The sequence below is a fragment of the Oncorhynchus clarkii genome, chromosome 20 (genome assembly GCF_045791955.1).
Source record: "Oncorhynchus clarkii lewisi isolate Uvic-CL-2024 chromosome 20, UVic_Ocla_1.0, whole genome shotgun sequence".
Classification (NCBI taxonomy): domain Eukaryota; kingdom Metazoa; phylum Chordata; class Actinopteri; order Salmoniformes; family Salmonidae; genus Oncorhynchus; species Oncorhynchus clarkii.
Window position 1 is genome coordinate 16,015,331 of NC_092166.1, and position 27,304 is coordinate 16,042,634.

At 43.2% G+C, this 27,304-nt stretch overlaps 1 protein-coding gene across 1 annotated transcript in view; it reads right to left on the bottom strand.

Moving 5' to 3' along the window:
• Positions 1-27,304, bottom strand: part of LOC139376006 (chromodomain-helicase-DNA-binding protein 7-like) — a 107,614-nt gene that overhangs the window by 63,769 nt on the left and 16,541 nt on the right. Inside the window, exons 2-3 of the mRNA XM_071118038.1 lie at positions 18,377-20,400; positions 14,003-14,394 (exon numbers count right to left, since the gene is read on the bottom strand). Of these exons, the coding sequence (XP_070974139.1) occupies positions 14,003-14,394; positions 18,377-20,236 (2,252 nt within the window). The 5' untranslated portion in view covers positions 20,237-20,400. The remainder of the gene's footprint in view (positions 1-14,002; positions 14,395-18,376; positions 20,401-27,304) is intronic.

The window sequence follows — 27,304 nt, forward strand, 5'->3', positions numbered from 1 at the left end:
CTGCCGTGTTTCAGGGGCAGAATGACAAGTTTTTACCTTGTCAGCTCGGGGATTCAATCTAGCAACCTTTCGGTTACTGGTTCAATGCTCTAACCACTAGGCTACCTGCCGCCCCATAACCGGTCTTCTCCCCTTCATCTACACTGACTGAAGTGGATTTAACAGGTGCCATCAATAAGTTATCATAGGTTTCACCTGGTCAGTCTTATGGAACGAGCAGGTGTTCCTAATGTTTTGTACATTCATTGTGTATACAGACCACAAATTCAAATGGGCTAACATCCCCAGCTGTGGTATCTAACCCCAACATTTGGAACCATTGTCTGGTCACCCCAAACCACAAAAGTGGAGATGAATTTGACCAATAATTAGTGAAATCTGCATCAAAAGCAACCTTGGAAAAATTATCTGCAGTACTAACAGCAGACTCCAGCATTTCCTCAGTGAACAAATTGGCTCCTTATCAAAATACCGTACGACAGACAACGTATACCATTATTGACAAACAAAAACATTTGTCTCATGCTTTGTTGATTTCAAAAAATCTTTTGACTCAATTTGGTCTGCTTTACAAATTGATAGAAAAACATGACATAATGTATGTAATAGAGGTCGACCGATTATGATTTTTCAACGCCGATACAGATTGGAGGACCAAAAAAAGCCGATACCGATTAATTGGCAGATTTTTTTATATTTATTTGTAATAATGACAATTACAACAATACTGAATGAACACTTATTTTAATTTAATATAATACATCAATAAAAATCAATTTAGCCTCAAATAAATAATGAAAGTAAGTGCAATATGTGCCATGTAAAAAAGCTAACGTTTCAGTTCCTTGCTCAGAACATATGAAAGTTGGTGGTTCGTTTTAACATGAGAATTCAATATTCCAAGGTACCATATTTTAGGTTGTAGTTAATATAGTATTTACAGGACTATTTCGCTCTATACCATTTGTATTTCATACACATTTGACTATTGGATATTCTTATAGGCACTATACTATTGCCAGTGTAACAGTATAGCTTCCGTCACTCTCCTCGCCCCTACCTGGGCTCGAACCAGGAACACATCGACAACAGCCACACTCGAAGCAGCGTTACCCATCGCTCCACAAAAGCCTCGGCCCTTCAGAGCAAGGGGAATAACTACTCCAAGTCTCAGAGCGAGTGATGTTTGAAACGCTATTAGCGCGCACCCCGCTAACTAGCTAGCCATTTCACATCGGTTACACCAGCCATTAGGCTGATAGGCTTGAAGTCATAAACAGCGCTGCGCTTGCGAAGAGCTGCTGGCAAAATGCACGAAAGTGCTGTTTGAATGAATGCTTACGAGCCTGCTGCTGCCTACCATCGCTCAGTCAGACTGCTCTATCAAATCATATTTGGTCATTAATATGGTCGAATCCGGAAACTATCATTTCGAAAACAAAATGTTTATTATTTCAGTGAAATACGGAACCGTTCTGTATTTTATCTAACGGGTGGTATCCCTAAGTCTAAATATTCTTGTTACATTACACAACCTTCAATGTTATGTCATAATTACGTAAAATTCTGGCAAATTAGACAGCCCAAACTGTTGCATATACCCTGACTCTGCGTGCAATGAAAGCAAGAGAAGTGACACAATTTCACCTGGTTAATATTGCCTGCTAACCTGGATTTCTTTTAGCTAAATATGCAGGCTTAAAATATATACTTCTGGTATTGATTTTAAGAAAGGCATTGGTGTTTATGGTAAGGTACAGTCGTCCAACGATTGTGAATTTTTCACAAATGCGCTTTTGTTAAATCATCCCCCAGCGTTGCATTGATTGTATGCAACGCATAACACTAGATAAACTAGTAATATCATCAACCATGTGTAGTTAACTCATGATTAATTGATTGTTTTTTTATAAGATAAGTTTCATGCTAGCTAGCAACTTACCTCGGCTTTTACTGCATTCGCGTAACAGGTGAATGCAGGTGCCTCCTTGTGGAGTGCAACGAGAGGCAGGTGGTTATAGCGTTGGACTAGTTAACTGTAAGGTTGCAAGATTGGTTCCCCGAGCTGACAAGGTGACAATTTGTTGTTCTGCCCCTGAACAAGGCAGTTAACCCACCGTTCCTAGGCCGTCATTGAAAATAAGAATGTGTTCTTAATTGACTTGCCTAGTTAAAAGTATATATATTTAAAAAATATTTTAAATATTTAATTTTTTTATTATTATTATTTATTTTTTAAATCGGGCAAAATCGGCGCTCCAAAAATACCGATTGTTATGAAAACTTGAAATCGGCCCTAATTAAAAATCGGCCATTCTGATTAATCAGGGGGAAACAATTGGTAATGTGTTCTCAGGGCTGCGAAATGAGACAGGGATGCAGCTTGAGCACCACCCTCTTCAACATGTATTCACAACCCTTCACTTTCCACATTTTGTGTTACAGTCTGAATTTAAAATGGATTCAACGGAGATGTTGTCACTGGCCTACACACAATACCCCATAATGTAAAGTGGAAAATGTTGACACTTTTATAAATTAATAAAAAAATGTAAAGTTGAAATGTCCTTGAGTATTCAACAACAAGCCTAAATAAGTTCAGGAGTAAAAATGTGCTTAACAAGTCACACAAGAAGTGTGCAATAATATATAGTTAATGATAACATCTCTCTACCCAACAAATGCTCTTTTTTTTTTTTTGAATTTTACCCCTTTTTCTCCCCAATTTCGTAGTATCCAATTGTTGTAGTAGCTACTATCTTGTCTCATCGCTACAACTCCCGTACGGGCTCGGGAGAGACGAAGGTTGAAGAAGGCTGCTTCTTTAACACAGCGCACATCCAACCCGGAAGCCAGCCGCACCAATGCGCCGGAGGAAACACTGTGCATCTGGCCACCTTGGCTAGCGTACACTGCGCCCAGCCCGCCACAGGAGTCGCTGGTGCGCGATGAGACAAGGACAACCCTACCGACCAAGCCCTCCCTAACCCGGGCGCCGCTAGGCCAATTGTGCGTCGCCCCACGGACCTCCCGGTCGCGGCCGGTTACGACAGAGCCTGGGTGCGAACCCAGGACTCTGATGGCACAGCTGGCGCTGCAGTACAGCGCCCTTAACCACTGCGCCATCCGGGAGGCCCTAACAAATGCTCTTTAACCTGTTGAGTGTATGGTATGGGGCAGGATTTTGATGTTTGGTTGAAAAACATACCCACATTAAACTGCCTATTTCTCAGGCCCAGACGCTAGAATATGCAGATTAGGATAGAAAACACTCTAAAGTTTCCAAAACTGTCAAAATATTGTCTGTGAGTATAACAGAACTGATATTGCAGGCGAAACCTGCAAGGAAAATCCAATCAGGAAGTGCCTCTTATTTTGAAACCCCTGTCTTTCTATGCATCCCTATTGCCCATTGAAAGGGATATCACCCAGATTATTTTTTTCTGTGGCTTCCCTAACGTGTCTACAGCCTTTAGACGTAGTTTCAGGCCTTTATTTTGAAGAATGAGCGTAAACGACTACATTACGTCAGTGGCCAGCTGAGGGCTCTGAGTGATTCTTGCGTAAAAGACAAAGGTAGTCATTTTCTCTCGCTCCTACTGAAAAGCCAATTGTCACGGTTGATATATTATCGAATAGATATTTGAAAAACACCTTGAGGATTGATTATAAAAACCGTTTGCCATGTTTCTGTCGATATTATGGACATAATTTTGAATTTATTTTGTCGTGACCGCAATTTCCGGAGGATTTCTCAACATAACGTAACCAACTAACGGAAGTATTTTGGGTATAAAAATAATGTTTATGGAACAATAGGAACATTTGCTGTCTAACTGGGAGTCTTGACAGTGAAAACATCTGAAGATCAAAAGTAAACGGTTCATTTGATTGCTTTTCTGATTTTCGTGACCAAGCTTCCTGCTGCTAGCTGGACATAATGCTTTGCTAGGCTATCAATAAACTTACAAACACTTGTCTTGCTTTGGCTGTAAAGCATAATTTCAAAATCTGAGATGACAGGGTGATTAACAAAAGGCTAAGCTGTGTTTCACTATATTTCACTTGTGATTTCATGAATATTTTCTAGTAATGTTTTTTGACCGTTGAGCTATGCTAATTAGTGCAGTTGATGACAATTCTCCCGGATCTGAGATGGGAAGTTCCAAGAGGTTAAGTTCCTTGCTCAGAACATATGAAAGCTGGTGGTTCCTTTTAACATGAGTCTTCAATAGTCCCACTTAAGAGGTTTCAGGTTATAGTTATTATAGGAATTATAGGACTATTTCTCTCTATACCATTTGTACTTAATATACCTTTGACTATTGGATGTTCTTATAGGCACTTTAGTATTGCCAGTGTAACAGTATGGCTTCCGTCCCTCTCCAACAGCCACCCTCGAAGCAGGGTTACCCATGCAGAGCAAGGGGAACAACCACTAAGTCTCAGAGCGAATGACATTTGAAACGCTATTAGCGTGCACTAACTAGCTAGCCATTTCACATCGGTTACACCAGCCTCATCTCAGGAGTTGATAGGCTTGAAGTCATAAACAGCTCAATGCTTGAAGCATTGCGAAGAGCTGCTAGCAAAACGCACTAAAGTGCTGTTTGAATGAATGCTTACGAGCCTGCTGCTGCCTACCACCGCTCAGTCAGACTGCTCTATCAAATCATAGACTTAATTATAACATAACACAGAAATACGAGCCTTGGGTCATAAATATGGTCAAACCCGGAAACTATAATTTTGAAAACAAAATGTTTATTCTTTCAGTGAAATACGGAACCGTTACGTATTTTATCTAATGGGTGGCATCCATAAGTCTAAATATTGCTGTTACATTGCACAACCTTCAATGTTGTCATAATTACATACAATTCTGGCAAATTAGTTCGCAACGAGCCAGACGACCCAAACTGTTTCATATATCCTGACTCTGCATGCAATGAACGCAAGAGAAGTGACAATTTCCCTAGTTTAATATTGCCCGCTAACCTGGATTTCTTTTACCTAAATATGCAGATTTAAAATAATATACTTCTGGCATTGATGTTTATGGTTAGGCACATTCATGAAACGATTGTGCTTTTTTTCACAAATACGCTTTTGTTCATCCCCCGTTTGGCGAGGTTGGTCTTCACACAGTTTGCAACGAGCCAGGCGGCCCAAACTGTTGCACAGAAAGCAAGAGAAGTGACAATTTCATGTTAGCAGGCAATAGTAACTAAATATGCAGGTTTAAAAATATATACAGTGCCTTGCGAAAGTATTCGGCCCCCTTGAACTTTGCGACCTTTTGCCACATTTCAGGCTTCAAACAAAGATATAAAACTGTATTTTTTTGTGAAGAATCAACAACAAGTGGGACACAATCATGAAGTGGAACGACATTTATTGTATATTTCAAACTTTTTTAACAAATCAAAAACTGAAAAATTGGGCGTGCAAAATTATTCAGCCACTTTACTTTCAGTGCAGCAAACTCTCTCCAGAAGTTCAGTGAGGATCTCTGAATGATCCAATGTTGACCTAAATGACTAATGATAAATACAATCCACCTGTGTGTAATCAAGTCTCCGTATAAATGCATCTGCACTGTGATAGTCTCAGAGGTCCGTTAAAAGCGGAGAGAGCATCATGAAGAACAAGGAACACACCAGGCAGGTCCGAGATACTGTTGTGAAGAAGTTTAAAGCCGGATTTGGATACAAAAAGATTTCCCAAGCTTTAAACATCCCAAGGAGCACTGTGCAAGCGATAATATTGAAATGGAAGGAGTATCAGACCACTGCAAATCTACCAAGACCTGGCCGTCCCTCTAAACTTTCAGCTCATACAAGGAGAAGACTGATCAGAGATGCAGCCAAGAGGCCCATGATCACTCTGGATGAACTGCAGAGATCTACAGCTGAGGTGGGAGACTCTGTCCATAGGACAACAATCAGTCGTATATTGCACAAATCTGGCCTTTATGGAAGAGTGGCAAGAAGAAAGCCATTTCTTAAAGATATCCATAAAAAGTGTTGTTTAAAGTTTGCCACAAGCCACCTGGGAGACACACCAAACATGTGGAAGAAGGTGCTCTGGTCAGATGAAACCAAAATTGAACTTTTTGGCAACAATGCAAAACGTTATGTTTGGCGTAAAAGCAACACAGCTCATCACCATCCCCACTGTCAAACATGGTGGTGGCAGCATCATGGTTTGGGCCTGCTTTTCTTCAGCAGGGACAGGGAAGATGGTTAAAATTGATGGGAAGATAGATGGAGCCAAATACAGGACCATTCTGGAAGAAAACCTGATGGAGTCTGCAAAAGACCTGAGACCGGGACGGAGATTTGTCTTCCAACAAGACAATGATCCAAAACATAAAGCAAAATCTACAATGGAATGGTTCAAAAATAAACATATCCAGGTGTTAGAATGGCCAAGTCAAAGTCCAGACCTGAATCCAATCGAGAATCTGTGGAAAGAACTGAAAACTGCTGTTCACAAATGCTCTCCATCCAACCTCACTGAGCTCGAGCTGTTTTGCAAGGAGGAATGGGAAAAAATTTCAGTCTCTCGATGTGCAAAACTGATAGAGACATACCCCAAGCGACTTACAGCTGTAATCGCAGCAAAAGGTGGCGCTACAAAGTATTAACTTAAGGGGGCTGAATAATTTTGCACGCCCAATTTTTCAGTTTTTGATTTGTTAAAAAAGTTTGAAATATCCAATAAATGTCGTTCCACTTCATGATTGTGTCCCACTTGTTGTTGATTCTTCACAAAAAATACAGTTTTATATCTTTATGTTTGAAGCCTGAAATGTGGCAAAAGGTCGCAAAGTTCAAGGGGGCCGAATACTTTCGCAAGGCACTGTACTTGTGTATTAATTTTAAGAAAGGTGTTGATGTTTATGGTTAGGTACACATTGGTGCATCGACAGTGCATTTTTCGCGAATTCCCTTGTTAAATAACCGTTTGGCTAAGTAGGTTATGATTCAATGATACATATAATCGATGCGGTGCCTGTTAATTTAACTCAGGACAAGCTAGTTAATTAAGCTTACCCCCTACTTTTTCGAACATTCTGTTAAAAATCGCGCAACATTTCAGCGTCCTGCTACGCATGCCAGGAATATAGTATATGCATATGATTAGTATGTGTGGATAGAAAACACTCTGAAGTGTTCTGGTTAAACGGATGCAATTCCTACAGCTTCCACACGATGTCACCATTGTCGTCATTTTCCTGAGAGTTATTTCTTGGGAAACAAAGGAGAGGGATTCCATTTCTTCCGGTCTCCAACAGGATGTTTTGGAGAGTTTTCCGACCATGATTTCAAGACGTGGAGCTATTGAATACACATCGCCTTCAGGCATTTTGGGGTGTTGCATGCTATCAGATAATAGCTTCTCATGCTTTCGCCGAAAAGCATTTTAAAAACTGACTTGTTGGCTAGATTCACAACGAGTGTAGCTTTAATTCAATACCCTGCATGTGTATTTTAATGAACGTTTGAGTTTTAACGAGTACATTTAGCATTTAGCGTAGCGCATTTGCATTTCCAGGTGCCTACTTGAGACGTCTGCGTCTCAAGTAGGATCAAGAGGTTAACAAGTCCAATACAGCAAATGAAAGATAAACATCTTGTTAATCTACCCATCGTGTCCGATTTCAAAAATGCTTTACAGCGAAAGCACAACATAGCCAAGTCGAAAAAACACACCGCCATTTTTCCAGCAAACGATAGGAGTCACAGAAAGCAGAAATATAGATGAAATTAAACACTAAACTTTGATGATCTTCATCAGATGACAGTCATAGGATATCATGTTACACAACGCATGTATGTTTTGTTTGATAATGTGCATATTTATATCCAAAAATCTCAGTTTACATTGGCGTGTTACGTGCAGTAATGTTTTGATTCCAAAACATCCGGTGATTTTGCAAAAATACTCATAATAAACATTGATAAAAGATGCAACTGTTATTAACCTGTTGCGTCTACCAAACCCGGATCCGGGATTCTATTTACAGACCTAAGCTCATTACCATAACGCAACGTTAACTATTCATGAAAATCGCAAATGAAATGAAATAAATATGCCATCTCTCAAGCTTAGCCTTTTGTAAACAACACTGTCATCTCAGATTTTCAAAATATGCTTCTCAACCATAGGAAAACAATAATTTGTGTAAAAGTGGCTAGCTAGCGTAGCATTTAGCGTTAGCATTAGCGTTAGCATCCAGCACGCAAGATTTCAACAAAAACATAAAAGCCTTCAAATAAAATCATTTACCTTTGAAGAACTTCGGATGTTTTCAATGAGGAGACTCAGATAGCAGATGCTCAGTTTTTCCAAAAAAGATTATTTGTGAATTCGAAATAGCTCCGTTTTCTACATCACATTTGGCTACCAAAAAAAAAAAACGAAAATTCAGTCCTCAAAACGCGAACTTTTTTCCAAATTAACTCCATAATATCGACTGAAAACATGGCAAACGTTGTTTAGAATCAATCCTCAAGGTGTTTTTCACATATCTTTTCAATGATATATCGTTCGTGGAAGCATGGTTTCTCCCCTCAATCAAATGGAAAAGTACAAGCAGCTGGCGTTTGCGCACCGAATTCCACGCAGGACACCAGGCGGACACTTGGAAAATGTAGTCTCTTATGGTCAATCTTCCAATGATATGCCTACAAATACATCACAATGCTGCTAACACCTTGGGGAAACGACAGAAGGTGTAGGCTCATTCCTTGCGCAATCACAGCCATATAAGGAGACAATTGAAAACAGAGCTTCAGAGATTCTGCTCATTTCCTGCTTGACGCATCATCTTGGTTTCGCCTGTAGAATAAGTTCTGGGGCACTTACAGACAATATCTTTGCAGAAGAATATGCATAGTCGAGCATCTTTTCGTGACAAAATATTGCGCTTAAAACGGGAACGTTTTTTATCCAAAAATGAAATAGCGCCCCTAGAGATCCAACAGGTTAACAGAATTAAAGATAGACTTATCCTTAATGCAACCGCAGAAACAAGTCAAACGATGTATGGAATATATCTTTAGGATGTTTTTAACATAAAACATCAATAAGCTTCCAACCGGAGAATTCATATGTATGAAGAAAAGCACTGGAACGAGAGGTAACTCTGTCGGGAGTGCGCGTCACGAGCCTGAGACACGCTGCCAGACCACCGACTCAAACAGGTCTCATGAGCCCCTCCTTTATAGTAGAATCCTCATTCAAGTTGCTACAGACGGTTGACATTAAGTGGAAGCCGTAGGAAGTGCAACTTCATCCATATCCCACTGTGTATTCAGTAGGCCAAGCTTTGAAAAACTACAAACCTCAGATTTCCCACTTCCTGGTTGGATTTCTCAGGTTTTCGCATGCCATATGAGTTCTGTTATACTCATAAGACATCATTCCAACACTTCAGAGTGTTTTCTATCCAATACTAATAATAATATGCATGTATTAGCATCTGGGACAGAGTAGGAGGCAGTTCACTCTGGGCACGCTATTCATCCAAAAGTGAAAATGCTGCCCCCTATCTCAAAAGAGTTAAACTAGTAATATCATCAACTATGTGTAGTTAGCTAGTGATTATGTTAAGATTGATTGTTTTTTATAAGATACGTTTAATGCTAGCTAACACCTTAACTTGGCTCCTTGCTGCACTCGCATAGCAGATAGTCAGCCTGCCCCGCAGTCTCCTCGTGGAGTGCAATGTAATCAGCCATGATCGGTGTCCAAAAATGACCATTACCGATTATTATGAAAATTTGAAAAAAATCGGCCCTAATTAAATTGGCCATTCCGATTAATCGGTCGACTACCGCCTACCTCTTCGTTATGGTTCAGGGACGCACTGCTGTAACTAGCAAACTGCCTTTGCACCCTACTGCCGTCTTTCCAGAGCACGCGCTGATGCTGTAACTAGAAACTTGGTTGTCTCTTCTCTCTTCAGTGGCGTGCTGCATTCTGTTGTGCGAATGATTGGCTGAGCCTTGGATACAGCCAGCATTGCTCCAAACACGCATCACTCGTTTGCATACAGCCAGTAGTGAGCCAAAGCCACCCACCCCCACACTTCTCATTGGAGTCACACAAATCCCATAGGCCACCTATATCGGATTCAAAATGGAAAATTTTGCCAAAAAGGTGAATAATTTGCATCCCTGGTGTAATTTAATAGATTTCCAAAAATGTCTAAAAACATGTTTTCACTTTGTCATTATGGGGTAGTATGTGTAGATATTTGGGAAAAAAATGTACTTAACTTATTGGTGACAGGGGGCAGTATTTTCACGTCCGGATGAAATGCATGCCCAAATGCAACTACCTGCTACTCATCCCCAGAAGATAAGATATGCATATTATTAGTAGATTTGGATAGAAAACTCTTGACGTTTCTAAAACGGTTTGAATCATGTCTGTGAGTATAACAGAACCTATGTAGCAGGCAAAACCCTGAGGATAATTTGTTTTTGATCAGATTTTTGTTTTGTTTTTTGAGGTGACTCTTTTCAATGAATTTTCATTGGGAATCCAGATTTCTAAGGGACCTTCTTGCAGTTCCTACCGCTTCCACTGGATCGCACCAGTCTTTAGAAATTGGTTGAGGTTTTTCCTTCGTGTAATGAAGAAGTAGCCCTGTTCAAAACGAGGGTCACTTCAAGTGTACTGTTAGATAAAGGCGCATCACCAGAAAGGTAGCGTCAGTTTGTTTTCTTCCTGTATTGAACACAGATCCTCCCGTCCTCAATTTAATCGATTATTTACTTTAAAAAATACCTAAAGTTGTATTACACAAGTAGTTTGAAATGTTTTGGCAAAGATAACAGGTAACTTTTGAGATATTTTGTAGTCACGTTGTGCAAGTGTGTTGTGTCTGGTGTTTTTTCTGGATTAAACGCGCCAAATATATTGACATTTTGGATATAGATCGACGGAATTAATCTAACAAAAGGACCATTTGTGATGTTTATGGGACATATTGGAGTGCCAGCAGAAGAAGCTCGTCAAAGGTAAGGCATGATTTATATTTTTGTGTTTTGTGTCGCGCCTGCAGGGTTGAAATATGTTCTCTCTCTTTGTTTACGGAGGTGCAATCCTCAGATAATAGCATTGTTTGCTTTCGCCGAAAAGCCTTTTTGAAATCTGACATGTTGGCTAGATTCACAACACGTGTAGCTTTAATTTGGTATCTTACATGTGTGATTTCATGAAAGTTAGATTTTTATAGTAATTTATTTGAATTTGGCGCTCTGCATTTTCACTAGCTTTTCGCCAGGTGGGACGCTAGCGTCCCACTTATCCCAGAGAGGTTAATCAATTTTGAATTCAGGTTGTAACATGTGGAATAAGTCAAGGGGTATGAATACTTTCAGAACATATGGTATATCAATACATTGGCATGGGCACTGAAACAGTCAGCAGCAACCGGCCTCCCCTCATACTGGACTGGGAATTGATAGGAAATTATGTAAAATATATCACTAGCCACTTTAAACAATGCTACCTAATATAATGTTTACATACCCTACATTTTTCATCTCATATGTATACGTATATACTGTACTCTATATCTACTGCATCTTTATGTAATACATGTATCACTAGCCACTTTAACTATGCCACTTTGTTTACATACTCATCTCATATGTATATACTGCACTCAATACCATCTACTGTATCTTGCCTATGCCGCTCTGTACCATCACTCATTCATATATCCTTATGTACATATTCTTTATCCCCTTACACTTGTGTCTATAAGGTAGTAGTTTTGGAATTGTTAGCTAGATTACTTGTTGGTTATTACTGCATTGTCGGAACTAGAAGCACAAGCATTTCGCTACACTCGCATTAACATCTGCTAACCATGTGTATGTGACAAATAAAATTGGATTTTGATTTGAGAAATCAAATGTCTGTTTACAGATGATCTGGTGCCTACAGCAGCACCTATATATTCAGCCAATTACAGAATCTCAGTACGACTAAAATAATGCAGCTCCAAAAGGCCCAGTTGCCAGAACAAAAAGTACAAATTCTAATCTAGACACCGTTGCCCTAGAGCACACAAATAATTATATCTACCTCGACCTAAACACCACCACAGTTAACTTACACAAGGCTGTGAACGATCTGAGACAAGGCAAGGGCCTTCATGACATCAAAAGGAACATAAAACTCGACATCCCAATTAGGATCTGGCAAAAAATATATATACTTCAGATCAGTTATAGAACCCATTGCCCTCTATTGTTGTGAGGTCTGAGGTCCACTCCCCAACCAAGAATTCACAAAATGTGACACTCAATTGAGAACCTGCATGCAGAATTCTGCAAAAATATACTTAAATGTACAACACAAAACCCCAAACAATGCATTCAGAGCAGAATTGGGACTATACTAGTTATCAAAATCCAGAAAAGAGCTGTTACATTCTACAACCACCTAAAAAGGAAGTGATGCCCACACATTTCACCACAAAGCCCTCAACTACAGAGATTAACCTAGAGAAAAGTCCCCTCAATCCGCTGGTTCTGTGGCTCTGTTCACAGACAGACCACACAGACCCCCAGGATAGCAACAATTGGACCCAACCAAATTATGAAAAAGCAAAAAGGATACCCATTTCACACACTGGAAAGAAATCAACAAGAAAACAGAGCAAGATTGGAATGCTATTTGGCCCTAAACAGAGAGTACACAGTAGCAGAATACCTGACCAGTGACTGACCCAAAATCCTTGATCATGTGCCGATTCAGTGAGCATTGCCTTGCTATTGAAAAAGGTTACCATAGGTAGACAGGATATTTCCCCACTGTCCACAAAATGAGGTGGAAACTGAGCTGCACTTAACCTCCTGTCAAATGTATGACCACAGACATTTCCCGCAGATCACAAAACCACAGCATTTAAAAAAAACAAAATTTCCCCCCTGCATGTACTAAAACCATGGACCTCACTCCTCATCCACCTAGGAGTTAGCGAACTCTGGGTCTTAACCTGCGTTTCTCACTGACTGGTCACATGAGTGAGGGGTGGTATAAAGAGTGCCGCACAGCTCAGCTGCAGTAATAGCAACAATTTTTGCTATTGGCTCCTTGATTTGTCGCTAGATGACGTTTGCCATTGCCGCGACGTCACAGCACCAATTTGCCTTGTTGTGCCATGGCTGCGGTCCCCAAAATAATGTTTTTCACCCCATTTCCCAACCCACCCCCCATGTTTACTTTTCTGCTTGTGTATTCAGTGACTGTTGCACAGGCAGCTTCTCTTACTCTCGTTTGCACCAGAATTGAGTGAGAAAAGTGGCTAAATGCTATAAAAACCCACTGTCAAAAAACTCCAAAGGCAGACTGAAATGTAGCTGTGTATTTGTTGCTAGACACTTACCAATAAACGTCGCTGGAAAGGTTTGAAAACTCTGTAAATATAGCGACAAAGTCGCTAAATTGGCAACATTGATAAGGTGATGTTGATAGCTTGAGGTGACCCTCCCATATGGCCTGGGAAACAGGCCAATGAAACGTAGATCAAATCTCTGATCTTGGAAATTAAGTTGCTGATGGTGGGGATGAGTATGCGCTATCAATTCCAAGTCGACTTGAGAGTAACGTTTATCCAACAAAGTCCTAAAAGCATAAATACTGACCTGAACACAAATCAGCTTTAAGACCCTAGCCAAAACACATTCACACCGGAGTAAATACTGATCCCTGAGGAACACCACAAAGCTTTCATTCAAAGCATTCAATAAAAGTAGTAACAGAGAAGCTGACTTCGAGGTACGGGCCCTGCATAGATCTAGCCTAGCTAATGTTGTGTTGGTATAAATGGCCAAGATCTAGCCTAGCTTGTGTAGTGCTGGTATAAATAGCCTAGATGTAGCCTAGCTAATGTAGCGCTGATATAAATAGTTAGTCCTAAACTAAAGTGACATTTAGTACATTTAGCTTATGTAAAGCAAATGTAACCTACCTGGGCTTCTTGGGCATCCTGACCTTGGGGGTAGTGCTCTTGGCCTTCTGCTTGGGCTCTTTGGGGGTCTTGGGTGTTTTCGGAGTCTTGGGCTCTTTAGGCTCCTTCGGTTTCTTCTTTGTCTTCACCACAAGTGATTCCTCCAGGGCACCTGTCAGACAGTTAACCTCCGCCCAGGGACCGTCCCCGACCTTTCGTTTCCCCTCCTCGCCACATTCCTCTATACATCCTCCTTTCTTCTTTTTGGGCTTCTTTTCCCCCTCCACCATCACCTTCGCTTTCTTCTTTTTTGGTTTCTGCTCGGTGGACTTCTTGTCACGGTTGGCTGGCTGGAGGTTAGCCCCCGAAGCGGGTGTCCTGTCAGAAGCTGTCATCTCAGATGACGTAGAATACTGCCAGGAGAAGAGGAAGGAATAATAAACTAGTAAATATTTTCGGCAGCAGGAGAAACAAAAACCAACCAGCCGCTCTGAGGCGGTTCATCAGACAACAAACAACTCAAGGTTTAAACAGTTTTTGTTAAGATTTGAACAAAAGATATTTGCCACAAGTCAAATTTCCACTGCCTACCCGAGTCCTTACCTTTATCTCCATATGACCATTACTAGCTTTATACTACTCTTAAGTTCAGCACGGTGACAACGATAATCTATAGCTCAATAGAGAAAGAGCAAATGTCTAACTTAAACCTAGAGACAACACATGTCATTTATTCAGACTGCTGGTTCAATTGAGAATTATATACCTAAAGAGAGTGAGGGGCTAGGACTCCTCTAGCCTCAAATCCTAAAAGAGGGACTTAGACAATCATTTCCAACCTCTATTCCTATAGAGACTGCGCTGGCCCTCTCCCCACCACAGCCCCAGCAGAGCTGGGCTGATAGGGAACCAGTTGGCAGCTGTTTGGGGCTTCCAGCTGGGAGGGGGAGGGGCAGCATTTATGGACATCAGCAAATGTACTGCAATATGCCACACTGCTCTCCAAAAGGAGTCTTCGAAAACAACACCCTTGTCTGAGCTAGTTCAAGTGTGTGCAAATGTTTCCACTAAAGACAGTAGAGTGAAAGAAAGAAAATTCAGAAGAATGAAAGATGTGAGGTTCTGTTTGTAGAGCACTTGCTTTATCCCAGAGGCCCGCAGTTCACTCAAAGACAAAACTTGAGAAACCACATCAACTGCGGCAGTCGAATGCAAATTTCCTGTAAACAGGCGAGCAGACAAATTGGTTGCATGGTGCATGCCAAACATCACCAAGGTCACAGAGAAAGCGATCGCGCCCATCCCCAAACAGAGGTGTGCAGAAGACAGGGCGACCATAGAAAGAGAGCGAGGCGAGAGAGGAGGGCTGCTGCTTTAAATGGATAAATGTCTCCTCTTGCCCAGCTTCCCCGATAATCAATCCCATGAATGACAATGGGCCCGGTGCGCGCACTTACTGCATCACTAATGTGACAGCAGCAGTGACGAATACGATACGGACGGTATTGGGTTTCATCTCTCGGAGGGGGAAGAGTGACGTGTCGGTTAATCTGACAGCCAAAGTGCACGCTCTAGAAGCTAAATACTCCTTAAAGGAGCAGAGCAGAGGCCTGCCAACGCTGTTGAGTGGCTGTGGTCTTTCATACCCAACACTATCAGGGTGGGCAAAGGGACTGACGTCGCTATCGAGACTAGAGGTCGACCGATTAATCGGAATGGCCGATTAATTAGAGTCGATTTCAAGTTTTCATAACAACAGGTAATCAGCCTTTTGGACATTGCAATCCATGAGGAGACTGTATGGCAGGCTGACCACCTGTTATGCGAGTGCAGTCAGCAAGGAGCCATGGTAAGTTGCTAGCTAGCATTAACTTATAAAAAAAAAACAATCAATCTTAACATAATCACTAGTTAACTACACATGCTTGATGAAATTACTAGTTTAACTAGCTTGTCCTGCGTTGCATATAATCAATGCGGTGCCTGAAATTGTGTCACTTGTCTTGCGTTCGGTGCAAGCACAGTCAGGGTATACGCAGCAGTTTGGGTCGCCTGGCTCGTTACGAACTGTGGAAGACCATTTCTTCCTAACAAAGACCATAATTAATTTGCCAGAATATTATATAATTATGACACAACATTGAAGGTTGTGCAACGTAAGAGCAATATTTAGACTTAGGGTTGCCACCCATTCGATAAAATATGGAACAGTTCCGTATTGCACTGAAAGAATAAACGTTTTGTTTTTTTGAAATGATAGCTTCCGGATTTGACCATATTAATCACCTAAGGCTCATATTTCTGTATGTTTATTATAATTGAGTCTGATTTGATAGAGCAGTCTGACTGAGTGGCGGTAGGCAGCAGCAGGTTCGTAAGCATTCATTCAAACCACACTTTCCAGCTTTTTGCAATGCTTGAAGCATAGCACTGTTTATGACTTCAAGCCTATCAACTTCCGAGATTAGGCTGGCAATATTAAAGTGCCTATAAGAACATCCAATAGTCAAAAGGTACATGAAATACAAATGGACAAGAGAGAAATAGTCCTATAATAACTACAACCTAAAACTTCATAACTGGGAACATTGAAGACTCATGTTAAAAGGAACCATCAGCTTTCATATGTTCTCATGTTCTGAGCAAGGAAGTTAAACGTTGGCTTTCTTACATGGCACATATTGCGCTTTTACTTTCTTCTCCAACACTGTTTTTGCATTATTTAAACCAAATTGAACATGTTTCATTATTTGAGACTAAATTGATTTTATTTATGTCTTATATTAAGTTAAAATAAAAGTGTTAATTCAGTAATTGTCATTACAATATTATAAAAATAAAAATGTATTTTCTAAATTAAATATTACATTTAAAAATTAAAAGCAGATTAATCGGTATCGGCTTTTTTTGGTCCTCCAATAATTGGTGTTGAAAAATCAATCGGTCGGCCTCTAATCGAGACGCTACAAATATGTTTTTTTTATTTATATTCAGTATTCCTTGAAAGAGCCATAGGACGGACAATGATGCTAGTGATGTGACAATAGCAGTATGGCAATATTTTTTATATGGCAAAAAGAAAACGCAAAGCAGACCAAACTCTATGGTCCTTTAAAAACCTACCATATGTAAAAGGCCCTAGAGGTGGGATGGCCATTAGTGATATTTAGATGTGTCACACACCCTATCTTGTGAGCGTTCTATATAGCAAGCAGCACCAAAGGTCATGGAAGCAGCTCAGCGACCTTGAGCTGCTGACTAGCTTTTTAAGAGTACGTAGGTAGCCCGGTGCAGTGTGCACTACACACCCATAACCATATTACAGCATACAGGGCAGACACGGCTAAGAGCTGCAGGAGGTGGTCTCAGACATTTAGGAATACGTAGCCCTGCATGCCACCCTATAACCAGAGAGAGTACTGCGAGACAGCTACCACGACCACGCATCAGAAAACACCATCATGGTCAGACATCCTCCGGGCACATTTCCCTCAGCCAGACTTACAGATAATGGGGGTACGTTCTTGCAGCCAGGGACCAAAGCGATGCTATGAGACTTAACTGTGTGCCTAACATCTAGGTCATTCGCATTGGACAAATTAACTCCGACATCTTAAAATGTCAACCACAAAACTCCCCAATCAGAGCCCCAGTATCGGGAGGATGGGGGAGGGGGACACTCTGGTAAAGGGGAAGAGGACTGGAGAGTGGCGACGATGGTGTGAATGAGGAAGATGCCTAATGGAGATGCTAAGTGCTGGATGTGTGCCCTGCCACAGGGCGACCATTGTATGTTAATGGGTCAGCAGAGGCGGCGGCTTTGAGCACAAAACAAGCTAATGGAACCCAGGACACGTGACTGACACACAAACACACAGAGTGAGTTATTGAGAGCTGCTAACCTCCACTCCCCACCGGCTGCCCCATCCTCCCTTCTCCGCCCCCTTTCCCCCTCCCCCGACAGGGCACATCCTGCTGTACACCGTTAACTCACGCATGAGTCCTCATAGACAGACAAGGCAAACACACACAGAGAGCGAGAAGGAATAGAGGGAGAGAGAGCAGAGCGGGCGGAAAGACAGCAGACGGGAGAGGAGAGATTCTTAGAGAGCAGGAAGGGAGTATTCCCACTCAGAGAGGGGGTGGGGATGGGAGGGGGTTAGGAGATTAGCACAGTGGCGCCTGGATCTTGGGGAGGGCCAGGATATGCAGTGGAGAGGAAACAAACAGCTGTAGAAATCTATTTCGCCACACACAAACAACTCAAAACACCCAATCAACAGAGGAACGCTGAGTTTTTAAATGTCACGCACCCACTCTCCCACACACACAAATACACACATGAAAACAAACTCACAAAAACCCCCACACACACAAACATCAAAGCAAACTCACCTGAATGTGAGGCACTTTCTGGGGGGTTGGAGGCGACTGGTGTCCTGCCGGCACCCAAGGTGGCTGGTTGGGCGGGGAGCTCTGGTGGTGGGGGCCGGCCAGAAGTGTCTGAGCCTGCGATGGGGGCAAAGCGGTCTGGGCTGGGTGCACCTGCTGCTGGAAGGCCATGGGAGGAGGCTGCAGCCCAGATTTGGGTGCCTGTTGCTGGGGAGTGAGCAGCTGCTGGTCCTGTGGTCCTGGATGCTCACCGTGGACCATAGGACCTGGAGGTCTCACCTGGTCGAGAGGGCCTCTTTGGTTGGGGGACATACCCTGGTAGAGCTGCTGGCTCGGGGGCATGTGGGGGTGCTGCTGTGGGTGGGAGAGGTGCTGGGGATGATGTTGCGGTTGCTGCACGCCCAGGGGAGTGGTGTTTCTCTGAGGGGGGGCCATGGGGTTAGGGGCCTGGAGTGGCACTCCGGGGTACGCCCCTACCTCGGGAGCAAGACCTGCACTAGGGGGTCGGACCTGTTGAGGCGGAGGTGTGACCGCGGTGGTTCCCATGCCCTTCATGGGGGACATGGAGGTGGGAGAGCCGTAAGATCCATGAGGTGGTGTGGGGAGGTGGGGCTGCTTATGGGGGGTGGCCTGGGCCTGGGAGGGGTGCATGGGCTGGCCGGTGATTTGGTTGGGGTGGACAGGCTGCCGGTGTACCTGAGGATCCGGGTAGCACTGTGGGGCCCCCCCTGCGTTGGGGTAACACTGGACTTGGTCTGGCCCCATAGGCCCGCAGGCACTACTGTTGTTGTTGCTGGTGCTGCTGAGGCTCATGCCGGGACTCATCCCTGCACTGCTGGCTAATCCCTGATTAAGGTTGCCGTACTGGGGGTAGGGGGGGTACGGCCCTGAGCTGGTTACAGCATCAGGAGAGGCTGCCTGGCCGTGCATGTTGAACCCCATGTTCTGGTGTGGCCTCCCGGCCAAGCCCTGGTGCTGCTGGTGAGAGGTGTGGGAGGCCATGTGGTCCTGGGTGTGAACAGGGCCCTGGCCGGGCCGGTGGAGGAACTGCTGGGGGGGCTGCTGTTGCTGTGCCGGGTGGCCCGTCATGCTGGAGTTCTGCTGGAGCCCCACGTGGCCCATGTAGTGGTTGGGCTCCTGGCCCATGCCCGGAGGGAAGTGGTTGATCCTGGGTGGCGTCTGGGTCTGGCCAGGGTGGCCCTGCATAGTGGCATAGTCGGACCGGCCCATGTAGGGGCCCATACGGTGGCCATGGTCCTGGGGCCCTGAGGGGTCATGTTGCTGGTGGGAGGGGGCCTGGGGCCCAGAGGGGCCGTGCTGCTGGTGGGATGGGGCCTGGGGCCCAGAGGGGCCGTGCTGCTGGTGGGATGGGGCCTGGGGCCCAGAGGGGCCGTGCTGCTGGTGGGAGGGGCCCTGGGGGGGTGCCTGTTGCTGCTGGAATGGAGGCCTGCCCTGCTCGGGGCCAGTCTGGGGGCCCCATTCGGCTCCTCCGTCAGGGAAGGACTGCCCGTGCCCATCGCCTTGGGCTCTGGGGTAGACATGGTGCCCCCCTCCGGGTTGTTGGGGGCTGTTGTGGTAGCGCGAGTGCGGGGTCACCATGCTGTTGACGGCGGGACCGTTGCCCTGCTGCTGCTCGTAGCCTGCAAAGGGGTCGTAGGGGTGGCCCATCTTGGGCTGTCCGGGGCCGGCCTGCGAGGGGTGGTGGAGTGAGTTGGAGGAGAGTGACCCGTAGCCCTGGTGCTCCTGCTGTCCTATGGGGTTGGGCTGGCCCTGGGGGAAGCCACAGTCCCCCAGGCCCTCCAGCCCGTCCGAGAACAGGTTGGCATCATCCCCGAACAGGCTCAACATCCCCGGGTCAGCCATTGCTGCTGGGGGGAATGAGGCTCCAGGGAACCTGCGCTCACACAGAGGTGGATGACCTCAAAGCCTCTAATCCGCTAACTAATCTGCTGCATGTCACTCCATATTTCCCTAATTCTCCCAGAGAATGAGAATGCAGAGTCAGGCAAAGAAGAAGGTTACAGGACCTGGAGGGAGAGGAGGAGAGAGAGATAAGAACAGTGTCACCTCTCTGAGCACGGAACCCGCTAGCAGACTGAAATTCCACAACATACGGTGATCGCTAGATAAATAGTCATATTAAACAAGTGTCTCACATGTATCGAAAGCCTAGAATATTGCTAATCCAACTGCTTTGTCAGATTTAAAAAAGGATTTACTGCGAAAGAATACGATGCGATTATCTGAGCATAGAGCCCCATAAAACTATTTCAACCAGCACAGGCGTAACATAATCACAAACTGCATTAAAATAAGTTTACCTTTGACGATCTTCATCTGTTTGCAATTCCAATGCTCATTGTTGCACAATGAATGATCTTTTGTTTGATAAAATCCGTTTTTATAGCCTAACACAAAACATTTTGTGAACCGCTTGTGTCGTGAATTCCGTCTCATTCCATTTTCGACGACACATTCCAGGTAAATAACCCACACAGAACGTGGCTTTTCCAGTCATGTTTGGTTTCACTGCAATTAACTGGTTTGTTTGTAACACAATCAAACCTGATGGGCCATTTCGCGAGACATATTGACTGAAAGAAACCGATTTGAAGACAAGTCATGACATCATTGTGCACCAATGATTTGCCCGCTGTTTCGTTGATTGACTGTATTTTAACCCAACGACCACTGATCGTCTTGAAATCTAGCTGGGTAGATAGCCAATGAGCTGAGGTAAACGGCAATAGGTCATGTTTATGTGTTGCAAGACCAACCCATGTAATAAGCTCCAGCGTAAAGAGAGTAATTCACTATTGAAGTTTCATACCGGAAGGAGAAACACATATTACGCACTGCATTGTTTGGTAAATGCACAGACTCAGCTGTTTATATATATATATATATATATCAGTCAGTATGACGACTAAGTCAGGGAAAACTAAATCTTAGTCTAGATATACAGATGTACACACAATTTTAGAATAAATTGATTGGGAAAGTGAGACAGATTGTTGTAGGACGATTCATTTAGCGATTGTGGAGGAATATTTTTTGAACGGGAGAGGACATCGTTTTGGACTGGTAAATGATTATCATGCTAATGCCCTTGTTTGAAATTAATAATATAAAATGTGATTTTTTTATTTTTTTTAGAAGCAATATATAAACATGCAATGTCATGAAATGTGAGATGCGTGTGTCTGCCACCCCACCCCACATGAAATAGCCTATTTGAGGTTGTTGAGGGGAGGGCAGGCCCACAACAATGGCCAAAGTGAAATGGAGACAGTAGATCTAGCTGAAATGTCATAATATAAAAGAGACAGTAGATCTATCAGGTCATAATAATATATTCAACCTTATGTTCCCTGTACTCTATTTCTTTATATCTGTTGTTGATACAGGGCTCATATGTGAAACTATTCTAACTGAACATTTTCTTTCACAGTGACACTGACTCCAAATGGCAGCTCCCAGGGCCAAGATTTCCATCCCCCACTGAAGCTGGTTCATCCATGTACATCTGCCCAAATGTATTTCCGCAGGCATGGATGTGCCTCAGGGCCAAAAGGGCACAGCATGGAGGCATCGCTGTGTTCTTTGCAAAATTAAGTCCCATATCACCTGCGCCACATGCTTGGTGACCCCCTGCTTTACAGCAGAAAGAGACTGCTATGGCACCTGGCATCAGCAGCACAATATTGTGTAGAGCTTTGGCAAAGTGGGTGGGGTTATATTCTTTCTGTTTGGCCCTGTCCGGGGGTTTCATCGGATGGGGCTACAGTGTCTCCTGACCCCTCCTGTCTCAGCCTCCAGTATTTATGCTGCAGTAGTTTGTGTCAGGGGGCTAGGGTCAGTTTGTTATATCTGGAGTACTTCTGTCTTATCCAATGTCCTGTGTGAATTTAAGTATGCTCTCTCTAATTCTCCTCTTTCTTTCTCTCTCTCGGAGGACCTGAGCCCTAGGACCATGCGTCAGGACTACCTGGCATGATGACTCCTTGCTTTCCCCAGTCCACCTGGCCTTGCTGCTGTTCCAGTTTCAACTGTTCTGCCTGCGGCTATGGAACCCTAAACTGTTCATTTTTACTCGAGGTGCTGTCCTGTTGCACCCTCTACAACCACTGATCTCCACCCGGTACAGCCAGAAGAGGACTGGCCACCCCTCATAGCCTGGTTCCTCTCTAGGTTTCTTCCTAGTTTTTTGCCTTTCATGGGAGTTTCTCCTAGCCCCCGTGCTTCTACCCCTGCATTGCTTGCTGTTTGGGGTTTTAGGCTGGGGCTATTTAAATTGATTTGATAGAGGACTGAGGGTCTTCCAAATATTGAAAGTTTTCCCTTTTTTTTTTTTTTTTTTTTTTTCCTCGGGGGGTGTGCTCGAGAACCATTTTGGTATTTTGCATATAGTTATTTGTTTCAAAATGTATACTTTCACCAATTTGGCCACTTGGGTACATTTGGGCTACTTGTGTGGGACACCTGGGTGACTTCATGATAAATGTCATGTAGCACATTCATTTTGGAAGCTATCATTCTGAAACTTTGCACAAGTACTGTTGCCCTCATATTTTTCACTGATATTGTCCCCATCATCCTATCTGAATGTTTTGTTGGTCTTGTTCATTTTAAAGATGATACAAAAATAAAAAAACGTATGTTTTTTTTCATTGTTTTATCTAAACCAGATCTAGAGTGTTTTCTTTCAAATGGTACCAAGAATATGCATATCCTTGGTTCTGTGCCTGAGCTACAGGCTGTTAGATTTGGGTATGTCTTCAGGCAGACATTGCACAAAGTAGGGGGGTAGCTCTAAGAGGTTTTAAGCTAAGCAGGGGCTATATCAGATGAGGTCCATTGTGCAACCTTACTCCCGTTCTTTAACCTCGTGCTCATTGTGGAACCTTACCCATTCTTTAACCTCCTGCTCATTGTGCAACCTTACTCCCGTTCTTTAACCTCCTGCTAACTGAATTGGAGTTTTTGAAGTGGCACATGTTCAGCAGTTTAAACAGTTGTAAGCAACCCCCCCCCCCCCCCACACACACACAAGATGGCCCTTTCATCGCATCTCCCACCATCCCATCCCACCTCTGTTTCCATTTGCTTTCAAACAAAAGATTTTCTTCCGACACAGAGAGACAGGCACCAAACCAAAAACCCATTCATTCTTTAGGGAAAGAACAAAGGCCTGGGCAGAAGCAGGGGTGTTTAAACAGCAGCAGCTGCCAGATCAGCCCAGCAGATGTGAAAATACAAGGAGGGAGACACCTGCTCAAGTGTGTGTTTTGTTGGGCAGAGAGAGAGGGAAGGAGAGAAATTCAGAATGTGAGGGAGTGAGTGTATGCACATATATTTTAGAGTAGCTGTGTGTTTGTCCTCAACCTGCTCATCCCCTGAGCTCTGTAATCAGATGAGCAGGGGTTATTATGGAGGTGTGAGAAACCAGGCTGAAAGCAGAGCCGGCACAGGGATTGGATGTCCAACTCAACACGCGACGTGTGTTTATGTGTGGGCCTGTGCGTGTGCAGACTTGAGGCTATATGTGTGCCTGTATTACTATCCTCGTAGGTACTGGAAATACCCAAAAGTCCCCACAAGGACAGTAAAATAAGGAAAATTCTACTCATGGGGATATTTCCCAGAGGACAAAGCCTCTCCTCGTGGCTGCTAGCACCACTACCACTGACCTTACGTCAATGAACAGAAGGGAAACCATTTTCTGCAAAATAGGGACTTTTCAAAAAGGGACATTAGCATAAGCCCTTGTAAAACAATTCGGAGACACTGAACTTCACTTCCTCAAACTCAAAAAAGGTAAGAAATCACCGAGGTGAGAAAGAGAGCGCATCCCGCAACTTAAGTTGCTACACAACATGCTTTAGCAACAGACTAGAAATGGAATTAAAAGAAACTTGCTGGGTGACTCGCCAGATGAAGAAGAAACCAGCTGTAACCGATCTCTAAAGACAAACACAGGTAGCAGTGTCGACAGAGGAGACAGACATGTAGCCTAGGCCTACGCAGTAGTGAAAACACTGTATAGCAAACAGATATACTACAACATATAAATTAAACTAGAATTGCTACATTTGTAGAACAACCATAATACACTTATTGCTTACATCTACAGATACGATTGGACAAGTCTCAACCTCAATATAGACCTAGAGCACAGACATCTAATACTACCACTTACAGTACTCGTTTCCACAGTCATCTTCAATTACACGCCCACACCATCATGCTCCTTACATTTGCCCTACGTAGTTTCAGCCATAGTAGAAGCCCAGTGAAATGTATGATAATGAGTCAGTAGCAATCAACACAACACTCAAATTAATTTAATGCCACTTGGGCCTTCGAGGAAAAGACTCACGAGGGATGGAGAATTAACGAGGCAGAGGCACGCTCTTCCCATTCAAAATAAAAACTGTCATATTACTGCATGGCTGGGAAAGGATCTCTTCCGTCATCTGGCTTACATTTGGAGAGATTGAGTCTTATGATTTAAAATGTCTTTCATCATCTCAAAGATCTCACTGAGCAGGAGGAATTTCCCTGCTTACTCACCTCCTGGGCCATAGATCCCCTCTGCTGCCATTCAGCAGCTCAGCTCCTCCAGCATAGAGAGAGAACTCCCATGGCCTCCTTATGACACCACACCCTGGGGGTGGAGACGAGGCAGTGGAAGTGTGTGTGAGGAGGAGTGTGTGTGTGTGTGTCAGTGTTCATTTCGTCAACAATATGACGACAAATACTCAGCAATGACCCATTTTTCCTGGCAGACTCCCTGGAAAAAACGGTAACTATTAAAACCCAGCACTGAACACACGGGGTGCTGTTTTCAAAACACCATTGATACTCTAATCCGAAGGTTAGCAATGCTAACATGTAAAGTCCCAAAGAGAATGCTAAATGCTAACAAGCACATGTAAAATCCCAAGGAGAATGCTAAATGCTAACAAGCACATTGTGAACATTTTGTACAGTTTCTGATCAAAACTACACAAATAAGTCGAAAAATTGCACTATTTTGCTGCAAACACAAAACAAATATTAGCAGGCAAGGCTCTTGATCCAGCAGGGGATTCTCTGTAGTTCCCAAGTGAATGTTTGATTTTTGAAGAAGCTAACCACTTAGCTAACTAGCAACTAAATGAGCAAACCAAATGCACAACTGCAAAGCATTTGGAACATTTTAGACAGTTAACTTGATAGTTAGTTATAAGATATTTAGCTGTGAAAAGCATACTGTAATTATACTTAAATATAAGACGCAACAATTTCAACTATGTTACTGAGTTAAAAGGAAATATCAGTCAATTTAAATAAATTCATTAGGCCCTAATCTATGGATTTCACATGACAATGCAGGGGTGCACCCACTTGGGAGCCAGGCCCAGCCAATGAAAATGAGTTTTTCCCAATAAAAGGACTTTATTACACACAGAAATACTCCTCAGTTTCATCAGCTGTCCAGGTAGCTGGTCTCAGACGATCCCACAGGTGAAGAAGCCGGATGTGGAGGTCCTTGGCTGGCATGGTTACACATGGTCTGCGGTTGGACGTACTGCCAAATTCTCTAAAACGACATTGGAGGAGGCTTATGGTGGAGGAAACATTAAATTCTCTGGCAACAGCTCTGGTGGACATTCTTGAAGTCAGCATGCCAATTGCACGCTCCCTCAAAACTTGAGATCTTGTACTGTGTGACAAAACAGCACATTTTAGAGTGGCCTTTTATTGATGCAAACTCATTTGTGCACAAAATGGGAGAAATAAGCGTATGAAACATTTATTTATCTTTTATTTCAGCTCATGAAACCAACATTTCACATGTGTTTATATTCCTGTTCAGTATAGATCACCTGACACATGCTGCACAACAGTGAATGACTTACAAGGCTCCGGTATCGCGTCGTTGTGTGCTTGTAAACAAACACCACGTGACATGTGACTGGGGACTACCGTAAGCTTCATAATGTGTCAGGTGAAATGAAGAACGCAATGTACTTTATCTCCTATCATATTGCACAAGTTGACTGCAGATATTCACTTAAAAAGTAGCTACAAATATTCAAATGTATTTTAAAAACTTCAAAAATAAGTAGTTTCAACAGTATTGATGGTATTGAAAAAAACATTATGGCTTTTTCCAAATAACCCTGGTATACCGTATAGTGGTATACTGTATATACAGTAAACCACTCAAGTCTAACGTAGGTTATTTTTGCTTTGATCACATCAGAATTTCTATTGTCCCATGTGAAAAACTAATACTATTTGTTGAATATTAGGAGTGCAGTAAAACACTTCTCGCATTTTTTGGGGAAAACTCATCTTTTCAACGAAACCACTTATTTACCCCCTTGACAGATGACAGCTATAAATTGTTTATCCTATATGGTTAATTAGGGCTAGCATTGGTAACAATCTGCCACAATATCAATGTTGCCAGCTAAGGTATACGAGGGGATAGTAGGCGGAGTTGGACAAGGCTATCTGAATGTGCACATGGAAGTTAGAGGTAGCCTAAATATTCATTATTTAATAGAAAAAAATATGCACTGACTATGTGACTAAAAGTAGACTAAAATTGTCCTGAGTTTAAGTTGACTGATAACTAAGGATGAAATGACAAACGGTGAACCAGACTAAAATGGTATAACAAGACTGAAACAGATGCCAAAAAGAACAGTGTGTGGTCAGGATGGTGTACATGTCTGTGTAGGGTGATTGGGTGCCAGGCAGTAGGCTAGTAGGGGGCGGAACAGAGCCATGACAAAAGCTGCAAATTTGAATCCCTTCGATCTGATTTGGAGTCTAAGCTGGCGGGCTGACCGTTCACCTAATTCCCTCTACAGTGACATGTGGCTTATTGACAAGGCCATTCCCATGTCTCTTTCCCCCTTTCTCTACACCCCAGTG